The sequence below is a fragment of the Benincasa hispida genome, chromosome 5 (genome assembly GCF_009727055.1).
Source record: "Benincasa hispida cultivar B227 chromosome 5, ASM972705v1, whole genome shotgun sequence".
Classification (NCBI taxonomy): Eukaryota; Viridiplantae; Streptophyta; class Magnoliopsida; order Cucurbitales; family Cucurbitaceae; genus Benincasa; species Benincasa hispida.
Window position 1 is genome coordinate 19,070,026 of NC_052353.1, and position 18,759 is coordinate 19,088,784.

Here is an 18,759-nt window from a genome sequence, read left to right on the forward strand (position 1 = left end):
TCTCAGGTAGCGGTCTATTTCCTTGCAGTTGAAGCCATTGTAGCTTGCCACCTAAAGTTCGGATATCGAAGGAAGAAGCTTAGGTTAAGCTTGTTTTGATGTACACAAATTTGGAGAGGAGTCTGGGACTTGTGAAGCTTATTTTCTTTTAGGACCCATGTTTATTCTTATCATTTGTTCGTTGGACATATGTTTATTTTTGGAACTGTAACTAAGTCTTTACGCTGGTTAATGTCATAGTTGTTTTATTGCCAAGTAAATTTTTCATATTGAGGTTTTAACAGGTTTCACTTAAGTTAGGCAGTAGGTACTAGCAAATAGGTCAGTAACTGTTGCCATCATATCCTCTTTCGGTTTTAGAAGGTAAATGGGGAAGGGTGTGACATGAATACTTAAATTTTATGTAGAAACATAAAAGAGGATCAAGTTTTAATATATTGCCAAAAAGGTTTGTAAGTATATGGATGAAATTGGGCACCTTATCCATCCTTTAGGAGGACACTCCCAGGATGCCTTGAGGCGATGCACAAAAACGTTATCCAACTTAATGAGAGAGATTGTGAGATATGTTGTCACACGTCCCGCTCCCACTTATTATGAACATTCTCACCATTCACCTTGGTATTGACCTACCCAAACACCATCCTTTAGGGGGACACTCCCAGGGTGCCACAAGGTCGAGGATAGATCTCACAGTGAGAACAGCAATGAGCGAAGATCGATCCTCAACCCTCGAACGGAAACTCGACACCACCACTAGCTTCCTTGGTATTCTCGGTGTGAGAATCCAGGAGGTGTGAGCTCTGTATGGATTTGGGAAGGGGGATGGAGGAACTAGACGATCGAGTAAACAATCAAGTAAGTGGGAGAAGGAATAAGCCTATCGTATAGACTTGTGTACTCGATCATTTAGCAAGCAAGTAACTATCGTATAGAATCCTTAATCGATCGTTTGCTCTCTCAACCAAGCTATCATATAACTTGATGCTTTTTGCGCGTGTATCTTCAAAATGAAAACGATTTTCACTTTTATCCATTTGGTTGCCATAAACTTACTAAAACCACCCACTAAGGTGGCTATTTGGAGAAAACCCAAAATCAATTATCTTATAATTAATTTATTATAAATAAATATAATAACTAATTTATTATATTATATTCATATCCTATAGTTTTAATATCACATCATATGCTACATATAAACCATAGTTCTTTTCTTCTTTATGACATTTAATATAAATCATATTTATATTAATTTCCCCAATCAATTACTAATGTATCAAATACATTAAATCAATTATATCACATATAATTGAATCAATTTAATAATATCATATATAATCAAATTCCCTCTTGTTAATTTGAACACTTCAAACTAACCAAAAAACTGATTCTCAACATGAATCCATTGAGCTACCAAGGGGACCTTATGGACCTATAGCTTGAAGCTCCAACGGTATTTGAATAATTTATTGAACTCTTTAATCAAATTAGTTTAATTAATTATTTAATTAAGTCAATTTCAAATTTTAAAATTCAATTTTAGAAATTGAATTTACATTGTATTTAATGAAGAAGCAAAGAGTGGACTCGATTAGCTTCTTTGTTAGAGGAAAGGTTGTCACGTTTTTGAAAGACGATTTTTTGTTGATTACTGGTTTTTGGCGGTCCCCTACATGAATTGTTCAGAGCAAGGAGTCCTCCCAAGAACTTGCAACGAGGTACTTTGGTAATCGGCCAACTTCAGACGCATTCCACCTAAATTTACTAGAAGAAGAATATAAGAATTTGGTGTTTGAAAACGATGATGATACTGTTAAAATCACCCTAGTGTACTACACGGACGTTGCAATGATGGGGAAGAACACGCAGAATAGTGTAGTAGATCGTACCCTATATGAAGATATTGAAGACATAGATTATTACAACAGTCTAAATTGGGGTATAACTATTTGGTAGAGGACACTCGACGCCTTAAATGCATTGAATGATAAGGTTAGTTTATAGAAGGAGAAGGTGAGAGGATATAAAATTATGTTGTAAAGTAATTGTTGCGTGGATTTCCCCAAGCATTCCAGGTAGATGTTCCTTAACATAAGTTTATCTTTGGTTTAACATTAACATAGTTATAATATGTGTTGTTTCATATTTAGGTATAGACGTACGAGATCTTATCATGGGTAGTGGAGAACATTGTCACTCGAAAGAGTAAGGTAGCTGTGCCTCATATATTATGGGGGTCATGCTCCCACTCGGTGTAATTCAAAGTACTCAAGAGAGACATTTTTTAGTCTCAAAATGTAAGTGTAGTATAGCCACAATATGTTTATTCGATTGTTAAATTGACACTAACCATCTTATTGGGTTGGACTAATAATGCAGACAAAAGTCAAAGAGGGTATTGTCATATCCGATGCTGAGAAGGAGTTTCAGGGCACCCCAGTTGTTCGAACTCAAGAACCGATGTCGTTAATTCGACTCCAAACCGAAACAAAAGAAATTTGTATACACCGAACTACTTCTATTACTACTAAAGCATAGTAACAGTGGTAAGTGTAGGGTCGAACCACAGAGAAACATTGAATATTTTCTTTTAAATTAAAACTGACCTTGGAAAAACAGAAAAAACGGGGTTATGGTTTTTAGTTCAAATTTGAATAAAATGCAAGATAAATTGCTAGGGATAAATATAAGTCGTAATTTGTTCATCTACTTCTCAGATCAAGTAAACATTCAATGTAATTTCAATCATAATTTTCTGCCAATTGACTATGTTATCGAATTATGCGTGCATAGCTACTCAATTGATGTGATTTAACTAGTCTCTACAAAGGCCAACAATCAATTAAATTGAAATTAATCAAGTGTCCTAATTAATAATTAAAGCTGGAAAGACTGTGTCCTAACTAATCTATATGCTCCTAGATTCAATTAGGTTCTTAGCGGCCATAAAGAGCTACAAACATATGCAATAAGATTTAAGATTCAACTATGTCAATTAATTGTTAGGAAAAGCCATGTTCAATTAACCAAGCATTCTTCAAATCTAAATTAAACATGCATACAAAGATTCAAGGTCAGCTTATAAACCTAAACATACACATTCAATTATTGTTACAGGGGTAAATTCAAGCATAGACGAACTACTTGGAAACGTGGGAGCTTGAAATTAACTAGCAGAGAATTGCAATCATGATAGTGGCATCAATCCAAAACATAAATGCAAATCTAGTTCAATTGAGATTTAAAGGAAACATAATTATGAATTATAAACATCAGATCGGGTAGAAAACTCAAGAGTTACATCGAATCCTTAATCCAAGAACTAGATAAAAAATTACCTCATCGACTCATAGACAAACCAATGAGGTACAATCCAATCCGTGCTTACAATCCAAAATTAAACTAAAAACTAGCCTAATGATACTGAAAACATAAAGAAGGAAGAAGAAAGTTCGGTCTCTCCTCGACCTCCTTTGAAATTTAGCATCCTTTCAACCTAGATATTAGTGAGAACAACACTATGAGAGAGAGAGACATTTACAGAACAAGTCATAAAAAGATATAAAAATGTTAAGTAGCTTTACTAGAGAGAGCAAGATTAGCGAGAGCGACACTAAGAGAGAGCGAGACATTAATAGAACGAGTCATACCGAGTTATAAACATGTTTAGTAACATTACTAGAGAGAGCGAGATTAGCGAGAACGATACTAAGAAAGAGCAAGACATTTACAGAAGGAGTCATAAAATGTTATAAACGTGTTAAGTAAGGTACTAGAAAGAGCGAGATTAATGAGAGTGATACTAAGATGAGCGAGACATTTACCAAAAGAGTCATAAAGAATTATAAACATATTAAGTTAGAGAGAACGAGACTACCGAGAGCGAGACATTTATAGAAAGGCCACAATCCATAGAATTCAATCCTGTGATCTCTCATTATCAGCTACGAAAGGATCTTAGTCTTCTGAAGTACCATAATCCATTGAAGTAAATCCTGCTGATCTCTCATTACCAGCCACAAAAGTGAAGGAACTCTTATAGAAGAGTACCTATAAGTGGAAGCAGATCTTTCCAATTTCATTGTGATAGAATTTTCACACATACATTCTACCATACAGATATGCATTAAAAACACTAATTACTGGCATGCTTTAAAAGATAAAAAAAAAAAGATCGAGAGAATGTACCAGTTGAAGACTTTCTTCACAAGAACTCGGTCTCATCGTGAGCGAACATTCAAATGAGCAAAATCAAGAAGTGAAGTAAATATCATATATTATACGTCACAAGTGTTCGTACAAATTATTTACAAACTACAGGACACGAGACTTTAGAGCATCAACCCCAATAGAAAGGATCACGCTCTTTTGAAAGACCACAATCCATTGAAGTAAATCCTGTTGATCTCTCGTTACCAAGCATAGTTCCGCTACATTGAATTTCTCTTACCAAGTCCCATGGATTAGTGTCGTCACTGTCCAATGATAATGTTGATGGCTGATTGTTCATAGACAATGGAATATCACCCTCTTCTCGATTAAGTTCATATGATTCCTCATATTGGTTGTCTACCCCCCGTATCATCATAACTCATTCACATTTCTGTCATGGTTCGATTTTAGCGTTACACATAGCTGAACTCTACAAAGATCTTCCCAAAAAAGAAGAGAGCGAACATCCTCCTCGTTCCATATGTACTGTGGAAAGGCATTATAGTAAAGCTTATAATTAACTCACGATAACATCAAACTCTGAAGAACTTACATTTGTAACCCTATAAATGTGAGCTTTAAGTTCTTCATACTTCAATGTAATAGGCACAATAATTCTTGTTAGCTCACCTATACAAATTTTGGTTCTCATCCCAATCATATCCATATCGAATTAGTAGACACCTTTCTGTCATCCTACAAAGCAAGAGAACATTTTTCATTGAGTTATACAAGTAGATGAGTATCGTCTTATACACATGGATCTCTCTCACTGTTGCTCTCTCTTGCTCTCGCTCTCGTCACTTTCGTTGTCACTGTCGCTACCTCTTGCTCTCGTGCTCCCTCGCTCTCATGCTCGAGCTTTCTTATTGTCGCTCTCTCTCGCTCTTTCTCTTAAAACCTTAACCCCGTGGTAATGATCGTTCTCATTCAATGAGAGCGAGATCCATTGTTGTGAGAGTGAGAGTAAAACCAATATTGTAAGGGACAATTCTTGTAATCTCATATCGCGATGACGTCAACAGAGGGTCAATTGATATTTTGTTTTTTAAAATAGTCATTTAGCATTATAGGCCCAAATTTTAGGCCATCAGCCCAAATTTTCCTTTATTAATTCGTTTATTTGCTCAATTTATTCTAAAATAAAGTCAGGGGGTACTCAAATAGTGTTTTCAGGATCTTAATATTTGAATTTTACGTAAAGAAATAAAAGTTTTATTTATTTTATTAAATTTTTCTTTGACAAGTTTATTCTCAAGCCTATACATGCATATAGTAGCGTTAAAGTATCAGCCTATGCATGCATATAGTAGACTCGAAGTATCATAGAAATTTAGATCGATACATATTCACCCTTTTGTACCTCAATTTTCCACTTGACACAAAGTAGAAAGGGAGTTTAGAATGTCGAGAAAGGGATGGGTTTTTTTGTATGGATGGATCTTTTTTTGAGGGTCAAATGAAAAATGAGTATCTTTTTTTAAATTGAATGAAAAGTGGCATTTTGCTTATGTCAGCATCCGGTGAATTTACTCATTCGACCCTAAAACTCATCCGCAGTTTTCTTGATACTTGATACTCGATATCCGATACTTGATACTTAATACCTGAAAATCGATCCTCGATACTTGATCCTCAATACTTGATGCTCAATGCTTGATGCTCTACCTTGATTTATGTTATATGATCCATGCTATATACTAGCTACATGCTACTCGATCCTCGATACTTGATATTTCATGTTCGATGCATTACACTTTATGCTCTATGTTATATACTATATGCTATATACTAGCTACATGCTACTCGATCCTCGATATTCTAGGCCTATGTTGTATGTTCTATGCTCGATTAAGAAGTTCACTTGATGCTCGATGCTCTAATATTATATACTATATGTTTGATGTTCGATTTAGAGAAACACACACAAAAAAAAAAGCAAAGAAAGGGAAAAAAAAGAAGAAATGCACAAAAAAGAACAAAAGAAAAAAGGAAGAAGAAATGCAGAAAGAAAAATGAAAAAAAAAAGCATCGTAGAAAAAAAAAAAAGGAAGAAGAAATTCAGAAAAATGAAAAATTAAAAAAAAATGTTGCAAAGCAAAGAAAATAGAAAAATAATGCATTTAGGGTTAAATGATAATTTTACACAATGATAATATAAACAGAAGGTCAAATTTCGTTGGTTTTCAAAATGATACCTATTTTTCATTTATGTCTTTTATTTTGGCCATCCATCCATGTTGGTCCAAATTTCAATCTGGACTTCGGTGAAGGAGGCTTTGCGACAATGTGGTCAGATTTATAAATGCATTCAATGTTATCGAAATTCTCAGGCAGCGAAAACCATTAAAACCACTGATTTCATTTCATCCGAGAAGTGCATGTACTCGAAATTTTAGTTCTTCGCTACTCATTTATGATTGGAATCAAATGCTAATAAATATTTTGCTTAGAACTCAACTATATTTGCTATTGAGGACTAAGTTGTTGCTTATAACTCATGTTTAGGTTCGTTTTGGTTGAAGCTGACTTCGCTAAATAAACCAAGAATGGGGTTTGAGCCGTTTGTTTGGTATTGTCGTCCAATTGTTGCTGGTGTTTGGACAAATGCAGTGGAAAATGCTTTTGGCGCATACACACCATGTGTCATTGACTCACTGGTGGTTGCTATTTCTCACCTGCTTGTTCTAGGTCTATGTATCTACAGAATATGGCTGATGAAGAAGAATTTTACAGTACAGAGGTTTTGTTTGAAGTCAAAGATATACAATTATGTGCTGTGTTTGTTGGCTGCTTACTGTGCGTTTGTGCCTTTATACAAATTGATCATGGGAATTTCAGTCTTAAATTTAGATGGGCAGACCGCACTTGCTCCATTCGAGGTAGTGTTTACTTACAATACTTAAAGAATTATTTTAATCTTTTATTGCTTTCCTGAAATTTACATATTCACACACTGCAAGCATAACAAAATGGAGAAGGGACAGTTTCTTAGTACATGGAAATATGCGTTCCTTAGTGACTGTAGATGTTTCATTAGTTGCAATTGAAGGGGGAAATATTTGCCTTTACATAATAATTTGTTTAGCCAATTTTTACCTAGTTTACCGATGATGATGAAATGGTTTTGTTAATTGTTGCTTCTTAATGTTGGGAATATTTTTAGAAAAGTTAATAAAGATATGATCTGCAGTCTTGGTGGGCCCTCTTTTGAATCCCAATTCTCATCTTTTATGGGGTAATTGGGTGAAAGCTATTCTTTCTGAAATTTGGTTTTAATGCAACTAAAGGGGTTTTCAAGACTAGTCTTTTCGTGGTCTGATTGCTTGGAATTAGCTCAACTTAAACCTTCCTCATGGTGTTCAATTTCCAAGTTGTTAGCATGCTTTTCTATTCATATGTTCAAATTGGAACAGATTTATATTTCCGGAATAGGGTTTATGTTTTGTTAAGTTTGTCTTCTTTTTATTTTGTGCCATTGTATTTTTAGCATTACTCTTGTTTCATTTCATATTGAAAAGTTTGTTTCCATTTTTAGAAAAAAAAAGATGTGATCTGTAGTCCGATTACATGGGGTATAGGAAGAATGGTGGTTTAGTTTGTATCACTCTTGAGAACGAAGGGAGATTTTAAGTGTGAAAAAGATTGAGATCTTGTCTTCTTAACTTGATGCACTAGGTAAGAAGTAGTGTACTAACTAAGAAGTAATTTTGTTTAGCTCTGGAGATGATGAGTGGATTTTAGATTGAGTGCTCCAATATTAAGCCTTATGCCCTTTCGTTTCAGGTTGTTGCCCTTATAATTCAGGCCCTTACTTGGTCCTCAATGGTTGTAATGCTTCTTGTAGAAGCCAAAGTTTATGTTTTTGAATTTCGATGGATCACCAGATTTGGAGTTGTTTATATATTAGTAGCGGACGGTGTAATGCTCAACCTAATTCTTTCTGTGAAGGATTTGTACAAGAGGTATTTCTTAACCTTTCTTTTCTAAAGGCATATATCCAAATTTTGAGTTACAATCATTTATGAACCTGGATGACACTTTACTGTTATGTTACTGCTGTTGTTTCTTTGAAGAATTAGAACTTGTCAGGTAAAATATCCATTATGCCTTTTGGAGACGTGGAAAGAACTAAGAAATACATTCTTCATATTATTTTGTTTGTCATAAAAAAAATGTAAAAAGAGAGAATAAATTAAGATTATTCAACAGAACGTATATCTAGATAATTTTGAAATTTGATGACAATATGTCAAATTGTCAGTTCCTTCGAAAAAAGAAGTTTGTAGAAAATCAAGCTGTAAATTAGGAATAGATTATTTCATTGTATATGTCGTCGAATTATATATGTAGCTATTATTGTTCTTTCCCATATAAGCATAGATTCATTGATTACTTTTACATATTTTTTTGAAAGCCTTCTTCTGTAAATTTCATCATTCTTCACTCAATGAATTATGAAATTATTTTCTCTAATACGTAGCATGAATATTAATCTTTTTAATGAAAAGTTGGTTTCTTGTCGTAAAAAAAAAAAAAATTAGCAAAAGACTTGGAGAGAACACAAGGATGATGCTACAAGACGAACTGAACCCAAACGATCAAGCCAATAAAGTGATTTGTCATAAAAAAACCTGCGATTGCATTCATACCAAATCTCAATCAGAAGAGCTTTGATTGCATTGGACCATAACAGCTGAGAGCTAGATGCCAAGTGAGGACCAACCAGAATCTGTAAGATATTCTCTAGGAGTTGCCAAAGACCAAATGAAGATGAAAATAAGAGAATAATTGTCACCAGAAAGATGGGGAATAACAACAATAAAAAAATAGATGCTACAAGTTTTCATTTTGAGCCAAGCTCAAGGGGCAAATAGAGGAAGATAAATTCTGCGTCTGAAACTACATCAAAGGAATTTGAAATCAAATACTTGGGACACCTGATTTATCTTTTGAGTACTAGCCTCTTTCATTACATCAACGAAAAGTTTGTTTCCTTTTTTTTAAAAAAAAAGTTGGGACATCTAATATACTTTCTAGGAACTAAAGTAGCAAGATCCATCCAACAAATAGATTTCAATCACTCTATGAAAGTACACTCAAGATCTCTTAAGAGAAATTGGAATAAGTGGTTGCAAATTAGTTGACACATCTACAAATACTAAACTTGAAGTTAGTTCTGACAAGATCTCTCGAGAGAAATTGGACTAAGTGGTTGCATACTAGTTGACACATCTACAAATACTAAACTTGAAGTTAATTCTGAAGATGAAGTATTTGATCGTGGCAAGTATCGAGGACTGGCAGGTATCGAGTTGTTGTGCCTGTATATGGGGATGCTTATAACTTGGAGAAGCAAGAAACAACAAATTATAGCCCAAAACAGTGCTGAAGCATGTCGAGTTAGATCGTTACTTTATCAATGAGAAATTTGAGACAAACATAAATCATCTAAGACATGTGACTTTCCATCAGCAAGCTGCAAACAAAATAAACAAGGCTTTGCAGTTTGCATTGAACCTGTCATGTGAACCAATTGTCAAGTTTAGAATGACTAGCATATACCATTCTACTGCCCAATGGGTCTGTTTTCGACCATTGGGATATTGATACTTTGTCATGGGATATCTCCTTCAGAAGATTGTTGAAAGACCAGAAATTCTTGAATTTGGTCAGGTGTTTCAAATTTTGGCTGGAAAAAAAGTGGAGGCTTGTGATGATTCTGATATTTGGACATTGGATTCATAGGAAGATATTCAGTTAAATCCTTGTCAAAATTCTTGGCTTCTTTGGATTCTGTTGATAAAGAAGTTTATAAGAGCTTGTGGAAGACTAATAGCCCAAAAAGAATTAACCTTCTTGTTTGGTTATGATATTTGGAACGTTGAATTGCTCTGTTCTTCCTATGTTGAACATTGACTTTTTCATTATTTCAATATTGGGATATGATGAGGGCGATATGGGTATGTCGGGTATACCTGCTGATCCCCTCGTCTTCTAGTTTACATGGGTTATTACGTCTCTTTGTAATTCGAACATTAACCACTTTTTCATTATGTCAATGTAAAGTTTTGTTTCCGTTTAAAAAAAAAACCATTCAACTAGCGTAGAAAATTAAGTTGTAAATTAGAAATAGTTGATTTCCTTGTATATGTCATAGATTTATGTTTATACTGTAATTTTGTTTTCCATATCGATTATATAGATTTGAATTGATTAATTTTTTCCAGCATATTTGATTGAGTCTTTCTTGTATAAATCCTATCATTCTTCATTCAACGAATTAAGAAATTCTTCGCTCTCATGCATAGCTTCAGAGTTCAATCAGTTTCTTGAGCATACATTTATGCATAACATGGATTTGCATTTCTGTTTTTGTCCTTTCAGATATGTGCTATATTTGTATATCAGTGAAGTCTTCTTCCAGGTTAGTTTGTTTTCTGACTCTTATCTGTTGTGCAATTTTTGCATCATTTTGTACTTAATGGTTGGAAAAGAATATAAGCTAAGAGTAGTTTGGTGAATAGTGTTGGTATGGACTAAAGTCAAAATGTTTAGAAATTTCTGGTGCTCAACTATTGAAAATATAAAAATTCGTTGCAGTTTGTTACTTGCTGTAATCATGTATTGCATTTCTCTTGACATCTCGGTATTTCCATCGATATTTCCACATTTCCACTTGTTTGACACCGACATGATGGGTAAATCGGCATGTCCATTAGATCGTAGAAAAATTCATGAAAGATAACAATATATGCAACAAAATGTCATTAATATAAAAATCATATCAATAATAAACAAGTTAATTTTTTTAAAAGGGAAAAATACCCTTTTGGTTCCTGAGTTTTCAAGAATAGGTGCATTTGGTCCCTAATGTTTCAAATTGACCATTTTGATCTCCGAGTTTGTAAGAATAAGTTTAAAAGGTCCCTCAACTAAAAGTGCATTTGGTCCCTAATGTTTCAAATTGACCATTTTGATCTCCGAGTTTGTAAGAATAAGTTTAAAAGGTCCCTCAACTAAAAGTCTATTAGATTTAAACATAAAAATGATTAAATACGATGTGACAAGATGACTTGGAAACAAATATATTTTTTAATCTTTCTCATTTCTCTCTTCTCTCTCTTCTCTCTCTTCATCTTCTCCTCTTCTCTCTCTTCACTCTCTCTTCACTCTCTTGTCCTCTCTCCTCCATCTCCATCTTATCTCTGTCTCTCATTTTTCTATGGAGAAGCTAACGAAATTTGCTCACTTCTCTCTTTTCTTTATCTCATATTTTTTTCTCTTATTTCTTCTCTCCCTTGTCCTCTCTTCTCCATCTCTATCTTCTCTCTTTTATCTCTCATTTTTCTATATACTATGTATAAGTAATTTCTATTTTTATTATAATTTTCTATAAATTAAAATAGTTGAATCGTAAAACCATTCTTGAAACAACCAAAAAAGGGGAAAAAAAGCCACCAAGAAAAACACCAAAACCAGTAAATGCAATTTTTTTTTATTTAGAAAACACACACACACACACACACACAAAAAGCAGTAAACACCATGAGAAAACAGCTGGAAAAAATTAGAAAATCAGAATAAAAAAGAAATAGAAAATCAAAATAAATAATAGAAATTACTTTAACACAGTAAAAACTTTTTTTTTTTGTTTTTAAAAATGAGAGACAGAGAGAAGATGGAGACGGAGGAGAGAGGATAAGAGAGATAATAGAAAGAAGAGAGAAGTGAACAAATTTCATGAGCTTCTTCATAGAAAAATGAGAGATAAAGAGAGAAGATGGAAATGGAGGAGTGAGGACAAGAAAGTGGAGGGAGAGGAGGAGAAGATGAAGAAAGAGGTGAGAGAGAAGAGAGAGGAGAGAGAGAAATGAGAAAGATTAAAAAAATATATTTATTTCCAAGTCATCTTGCCATATTGTATTTAATCAATTTTATGTTTAAATTTAAAAGACTTTCAGTTGAGGGACTTTTTAGACCTATTCTTAAAAATTCGGGGATTAAAATGGCCAATTTGAAACATTAGGGACCAAATGCACCTATTCTTAAAAACTTAGGGACCAAAAGGATATTTTCCCCTTTTAAAAATCTTAAAATGTTTATTTACTAATTTTTAACAATTTTTTAAGAAAATTCTTTGTTTTTAAATTTTTTTAGAAATATCCATCAACACCTACATTTATCAATATTTCCATAAACTAGAATTAACACCTTGGTATGTCCATCGACATTTTAAACCTTGACTGTAATATCCATCGGACCAAATACCTCGTACGCAGTGTTGCACTGCGTTGTTGGAGAGTGCCGTGACACTCTCGCCAAATTGGGCATTCTGCCTTTGCGCACAGCATAAGGCGCTGAGCAAGGGCAGCCTTGCACTCCCTCCAAGGACAAAATTGTAATTTTGCTCCCTTTTCTTCTACTTGCTCCGTTTTGACTTGAAATGCACCCGAATCATCCCGATGGTCTCCTTTGCTCGTTTATCTGTCAAAAACATTAAATAGAACATTAAATTCCTACGAACTAACATGATTTTGGTGGGAATAAATAGCTCTTTTGGATAGCTATCAAAAACCATGCCCCTAAAAAATGCTTTCCCAAGGCTATTTGCTCTATCCGATCACAAAGAGGCCTCTATTTCTCATTGCTGAAACCATAAAATCATCAAGCGTGGGACCTTGGATTGAGATGTACCCTAATAGAAGCCGAGATTGAGGAATGGACTACCATGTCCTCTCTGCTCTTTCCCCCAGTCAACCCTACGAGGAATGACACTGAGAGATGAATTCTTTTTGGTAAAAGAAACTTTATTAATATGAATAAGGGGAAGACCATGAAGAATTACAATAGAGATTGCCAATTATTGACTAAAAAAGATAAAATGAAATGAGTGAAAGGGTGCTATAATTTACACCAAGAAAAAGCAGTAGATAAAACGAACTCAAAAAACTGAACAGAAGAACATGTATCATGAAAAAGTTGTTTGTTCCTTTCACCCCATAAGCACCAAAGGAAAGCACGGATAAAAGCCAACCAAATGACCTTGGTGAGATTTTAGAGTTCCAATCCCTATTAGCATTGTTGGTTAAGCAAAAATTATCCAATAGGGAAGACACTCGCATTTGGTCTCTTGAAAAAAATGGCTCTTTCTCATTTAAATCATTGGTTAATCACCTTTATGAGACCACCCCAATTTCAGCCAGCCTTCACAAGAGCCTTTGGAAGTCCAACAGCCCTAGGAGAGTTAATATAACAGTTTGGATAATGCTGTTTGGAACCCTAAACTGTTCCTCAGTGCTGCAAAGAAAGCTGCCTTGCTATTCTATCTCCCTCAATTGGTGTGTCCTTTGTAAGTCAGCTGAAGAAGACCTTCAACACTTATTCTTTGACTGCTGTTTTGCCTTCAATTGCTGGAAAGATTTCCTTAATTGCTTCAACACCTCTTGGGTCTTTGATATTTCTTTTAGAAGCAATGTACAACAACTACTTTCTGGTCCTATTATGAAGAAATACTCCAATTTACTATGGATTAATGGGTAAAAGCAGTGCTGGTTGAAATCTGGTTTGAAAGAAACCAAAGAGTATTCAATGGGAAGGAAACTCCTTGGTTTGCTCGCTTAGAGGCGGCAAAACTCAACGCCTCTCTTTGGTGCTCCCTTTCTAAATGCTTTGAAGCCTATTCTTTGCAAGACACTAGCTTAAATTGGCAGACTTTCTTTCAATTGGAAGACTAACTGAAGCTCCGGCGATAGTGAAAGCAGCCTCTCTTTCATTAGTATTCTTAACTGTCTTAATTTCCTTTGATGTAATTTAGATCATTGTAGCTTAGTTCTTTACAACTTCAGTTTGTGAAGCTTTTCCTTGTATTGTCTTATTAGAATGCTCTTTTATTAGCCTTTGACGGCTTTTCATCTATGATGGATATGATGAGGGTGCTATGGGGGTGTCAACCTAGTTGAGATGCCCGAGTGCACCTACTGATCCTTTGGTTTCTTGCTTGGTTCTTTGTATTCGCCTTTATTCACAAAGTACTCATCTCTTGTACTAAATTAATAAAGGCTGTTTCCTTTTCAAAAAAAAAAAAAAAAATGACCTTCTTGGTTCCACCAAAAGGATGTCCCACTAACACCAAGGCCAAAGCATCAAAAATATCATGAGGGCAAGTGAAATGCCAACCAAAATGAGACAAGAGAAGGTTCCAAAAGCCAGTAGCAAAAGAACAGTGAAAAAATAGATGAACTGATGATTCAACATGTTCATGGCACATATGACACCAAGATGGAGAAAGAGACATGTAAAGCATACGACGTTGCAAACGATCAATAGTATTAATGGTGTCCCAGCTGAGTTCCCAAAGAAAGATTTTAATCTTCTTAGGATATCCATCCTTCCAAATCATCGAATAAAGATCAGTTAAGTCTGAATCCAGATCACCTTCCAAATCAGCCATAAGAGACTTAACAGTAAACCCCAAAGATGGATCAAGAGGCCACAACTAAGTATTAGGGGTAGCACACAATCGGATTGGTGTCAAGTGAATGGATAATGAGGCCCACTCAGCAATCTCTAACTCAGTAAGATTACGACGTAAGTCTAAATTCCATGCAACCATACCTGAGTTCCAAACACTAGCAACTATAACCTCAGGATGTTGTACAAGATGAAAAAGCCGTGGATAGGTGGTAGAAAGGACTCCACAACTAAGCCAAGGGTCATTCCAGAAGGACGTGGATGAACCATCCCCAATGCGGCGACTAACCTGATTAGCAATCAACTCAAAAGACAAACAAATATACCTCTATGGTGATTTGGAAGAAGCTCCATTGACAGGGGAGGGCCAAACACGATCGGTAGCATAATACTTGGCAACAATAAGCTTCCTCCATAAAGCATCATGTTCAATTAAAAACCGCCAAGTCCATTTCGCAAGAAGAGCCAAATTCCGATGCTTAAAATTGCCAATGCCAAGACCTCCCAATAATTTTGGACGCTGAGATACCATCCAATTCACATTATGAACACCACCATCACCACGAGAGTCTTCCCAAAAGAAATCTTGAACCAATCTATCCAGGCAGTTAATAATAGAGGAAGGAGCCTTAAACAGAGACAAATAATTTGTAGGGAGGCTAGAAAGAGTAGTTTAAATAAGCGTGTGACGACCCCCTTTCGAATATAAGAATACTTCCAATTATGGAGTTTATGTTGAAACCTCTCAATCATAGGCTGCCAAAACAAACCAGATTTTGAACTACCACCCAAAGGAAGCCCTAAATAAGAAGCTGGCCAAAAGCCCCTTTGACAGCCAAAAGAGCGCAACAACCAGTCAAAATCAGAATCAGAGATTAATTTTAAGGCCAGAAGCACACTAAAAAATATGGACAATGTCAAACAAGTTTCGTATGGCAGTTCTTTCAGCAGTAGATAACAACAAAGTGTCGTCAGCAAACTGTAAATGAGTCAGAGTAAAATTAGAATGGCCAATAGGATGTGCACTAATATGACCCAATGCAGAATTATGATCAATAAGACGACTCAGACAATTAGCCACTAAGATAAATAAGAAAGGAGAGAGAGGATCTCCCTATCATATGCCTCGTGTGGGAAGAATCTTGCCACGAGGGCGGCCATTAATGATGATCGAGTAATTCTCACTAGAAATGCATCCTTTAATCCAGTTACGCCAGCGACAACCAAAACCTTTAACCTGGAGTATATAATCAAGGAGTCCCAATCAATTGTGTCAAAAGCTTTCTCAAGATCCAGTTTTAAGACAACCCCTGGTTTTTTCTGAGAGGTCCAATCATCAGTGAGCTCATTCGCCATTAGGGAAGCATCAATAATTTGTCTATTAGCTACAAAAGCAAGCTGATTGGGCAAAATGGTAGAAGGAAGTAGCTTTTTCAAACGATTTGACAAAACACGGGCAATAATTTTATAAGCATAGGGAATGAGACTAATAGGTCTGTAATCAGAAACAGATCTTGAGTCAACTTTCTTGGGTATCAGATAGATATAAGTCTCATTCATTTTCACATTAATAATCCCAAATTTGTAAAAATCATTAATGACTAACATCATGTCAGATTTTAGAGTAGGCCAAAAGAATTTAAAGAATTCAGCCGTAAAACCATCTGGACCAGGAGATTTACTAACCCCAAGAGAGGAGACAGCAACAAATACCTCATCATCTGTAAAAGAACGCTCGAGATCAATGGCTTGAGTAGGTGAAATAGGATTCTACGTAAGGTTTAGTGGAAGGAATCGTTGACCCATGTCTTTTTTGAAAAGGGTTGAATAAAAAGACAAGAATTCAGCTTCAATGTCCTGTGAAGTCAAAAGACTTGTGCCATCCCTTGAGAGAATCTTCGTAATAGAGGACTTACGGCATTGGGCAGCAACAATTTTATGGAAAAACCGTGTGTTTTCATCACCCTCAAGAAGCCATTTCAGCTTACAACGCTGCTGCCAATGGATATGATCTTGAATAGTCATATTTTCAATTTGTTCACGAAGAATACGTCTATTAATTTGTTCCTCATTAAGGGCCTGATTGTCTTCCAGGGCATCTAAATTGGTTAATTGTGAGACAAGGGAATGAAGATTAGTAACCTCACTACAACGATTGGTATTCCAATCCTGGATAATAGCTTTCAAACCCTGAAGTTTCATCATAAAACCATACCCAGGCCAATCGGTTAACAGGTGGCAATTCCACCAATTTTCCACCAAGGCATGGAAAGAAGGCACTTAAAGCCAGGAATTTTCAAATCTGAAAGGGCATGGACCCCAATCAATACTTCTGGAAGATAAAGCCAAAGGAAAATGATCCGATGTAATACGATCCAGGCGTTTAAGAATAACAGACCCAAACTTGCGAAGACAATTTTCTGTAAGCAAAAATCGATCAAGTAGAGATAAATATTGAGTAGGACCGAAACTCAACCAAGTAAAACAGCCGTTTGATAACGAATATCCCGTAACTGATAATCCATGATCCATTGATTGAAGGCACGCATACTAGAGGAAATTGTTCTATCATGTGACTTTTCCCAAGACCATCGAGTGACATTGAAGTCACCACCAATGACCCAATTTTCACCTCCCAAACCAGCTAAATCATCAAGCTCTTGCCAAAAGTCAGATCTGAAATTATTATATGAAGGGCCATAAACTGCCGAAAGCCAGAAAGAAAAACCATCAGACAGTGAAACATGAATCGAAACAGAAAAATGTCCCTCAACCACCTCAAAGATAGTAAAGTCGGGCTCACTCCAAAGAATAAGGATACCCCCTGATGAATCAATAGCATCCAGAGCGATCCACCCAATAAATGAAGAACTCCAAATAGATTTAATTAAAGAGGAATCAACGGTCGACCGCTTCGTTTCTTGTAATAGCACAATACCGGGGTTGTGTTGTTGGATTATCTTCTTCACCAAAGCACGTTTCTTCCATGAACGAAGACCCCGTACGTTCCATGTGAGGAATTTCATTGATACTCAGGTGAGCCCTCCCTTATAGCCAAAGTGGCAGTTTTATCATAGTGGATTGAAGAAAAAAGGCCTTGCAATTCTCTGTGAAGTTTGGGTTTTTTGCTGTTAATATCGTTAGTTTTCTTAGTTTTGGAGGAAGAAGGAATCGAGGGAATAGCCATAACACATAAGCCATGTGAGGAAAAAAGGGAAGCCAGATCTTGAAGACTAATGGGTAAAGAGGAAGGAGAGGGTGAGGGCTGGTGATTAGTAGATTGTTGGTGAGTGGCATGGAAAGGGGAAATGGTCTCATGATTGACAGAGGGAGAGAGGGAGAGAGGGAGAGGTTTTGTTTGCGACTAAGGTCTGGTGGAGGAGGGGGAAGAGCATGTATTGGCATGTGGGTAGTATCAATCGGCTGGTCACCAAAAATGGCCATATCAAGGGGTTGAGCAGCAAAATCGATTTCTTTTGAAGGGCTGGAGAGGTAAGCTTCCGTATCAAAACCAATAAAAGGAAAGTTTGGTTTGGTGGTGGAGGTTGAATGCAAAGTTCCAGCTTGTAAAGTAGTGGGATCCGCACGAAAAGTAATTGTGGAGAGAGAGGGTTGTGTGAAGGAAGGAGAAGACAAATTGGATGGGCTATTAGGTTGGTTTTGGAAACTAAATGATGTGGTTGACTCATGTAAAGAATTTTGACTTGGGTTTTCTGTTGATTTGGAAAAGGATAAAGGGGCAGAAAGTGGGCCCACGGTTTGGTCAACTATGGTGAGAGAAGGGAGGAAATTGTCCTTTTCCGTAACTGAATGAGATTTGGTCAAAATTGGCAAATGTGGAGAGAGAGAAGTAGGTACCGATTTATTTAAAAGAGATGGAGGGAAAATTATTTTTTCCAAAACTGGTGGAGATTTAGTCAAGGCTTGCAAATAAGGGGAGAGAGGGGGAGGGTCCTGTTGGCTAATTTCAGAGATTTTGGACTTGCCTTTTTCTTTTGATTGAGAATTAATGAGATCCACATTTTCAGCAACATCTTTATTGTTATTTCCTTGTGTAGGTAAAGTGGTGCG

The 18,759-nt window shown here is 35.8% G+C and overlaps 1 protein-coding gene and 1 long non-coding RNA gene across 4 annotated transcripts in view; one reads left to right on the forward strand and one right to left on the reverse strand.

Annotated features, from left to right (window-relative positions):
* The first annotated feature begins 6,419 nt into the window (after positions 1-6,419).
* Positions 6,420-18,759, forward strand: part of LOC120077863 (ABC transporter C family member 2-like) — a 37,688-nt gene continuing 25,348 nt past the window's right edge. For 2 of the 3 annotated variants that reach the window (XM_039031947.1, XM_039031945.1), the window contains exons 1-4: positions 6,420-6,507; positions 6,724-7,097; positions 8,002-8,180; positions 10,603-10,642. In XM_039031947.1, the coding sequence (XP_038887875.1) occupies positions 6,453-6,507; positions 6,724-7,097; positions 8,002-8,180; positions 10,603-10,642 (648 nt within the window). In that variant the 5' untranslated portion in view covers positions 6,420-6,452. Of the gene's footprint in view, positions 6,599-6,723; positions 7,098-8,001; positions 8,181-10,602; positions 10,643-18,759 lie in introns of all 3 variants that reach the window. The other variant, XM_039031946.1, reaches the window with a different exon arrangement.
* LOC120077864 overlaps positions 10,685-18,759 on the reverse strand; it is a 10,868-nt gene continuing 2,793 nt past the window's right edge. Inside the window, exon 3 of the long non-coding RNA XR_005481846.1 lies at positions 10,685-12,702. This is a non-coding gene — a long non-coding RNA (uncharacterized LOC120077864). The remainder of the gene's footprint in view (positions 12,703-18,759) is intronic.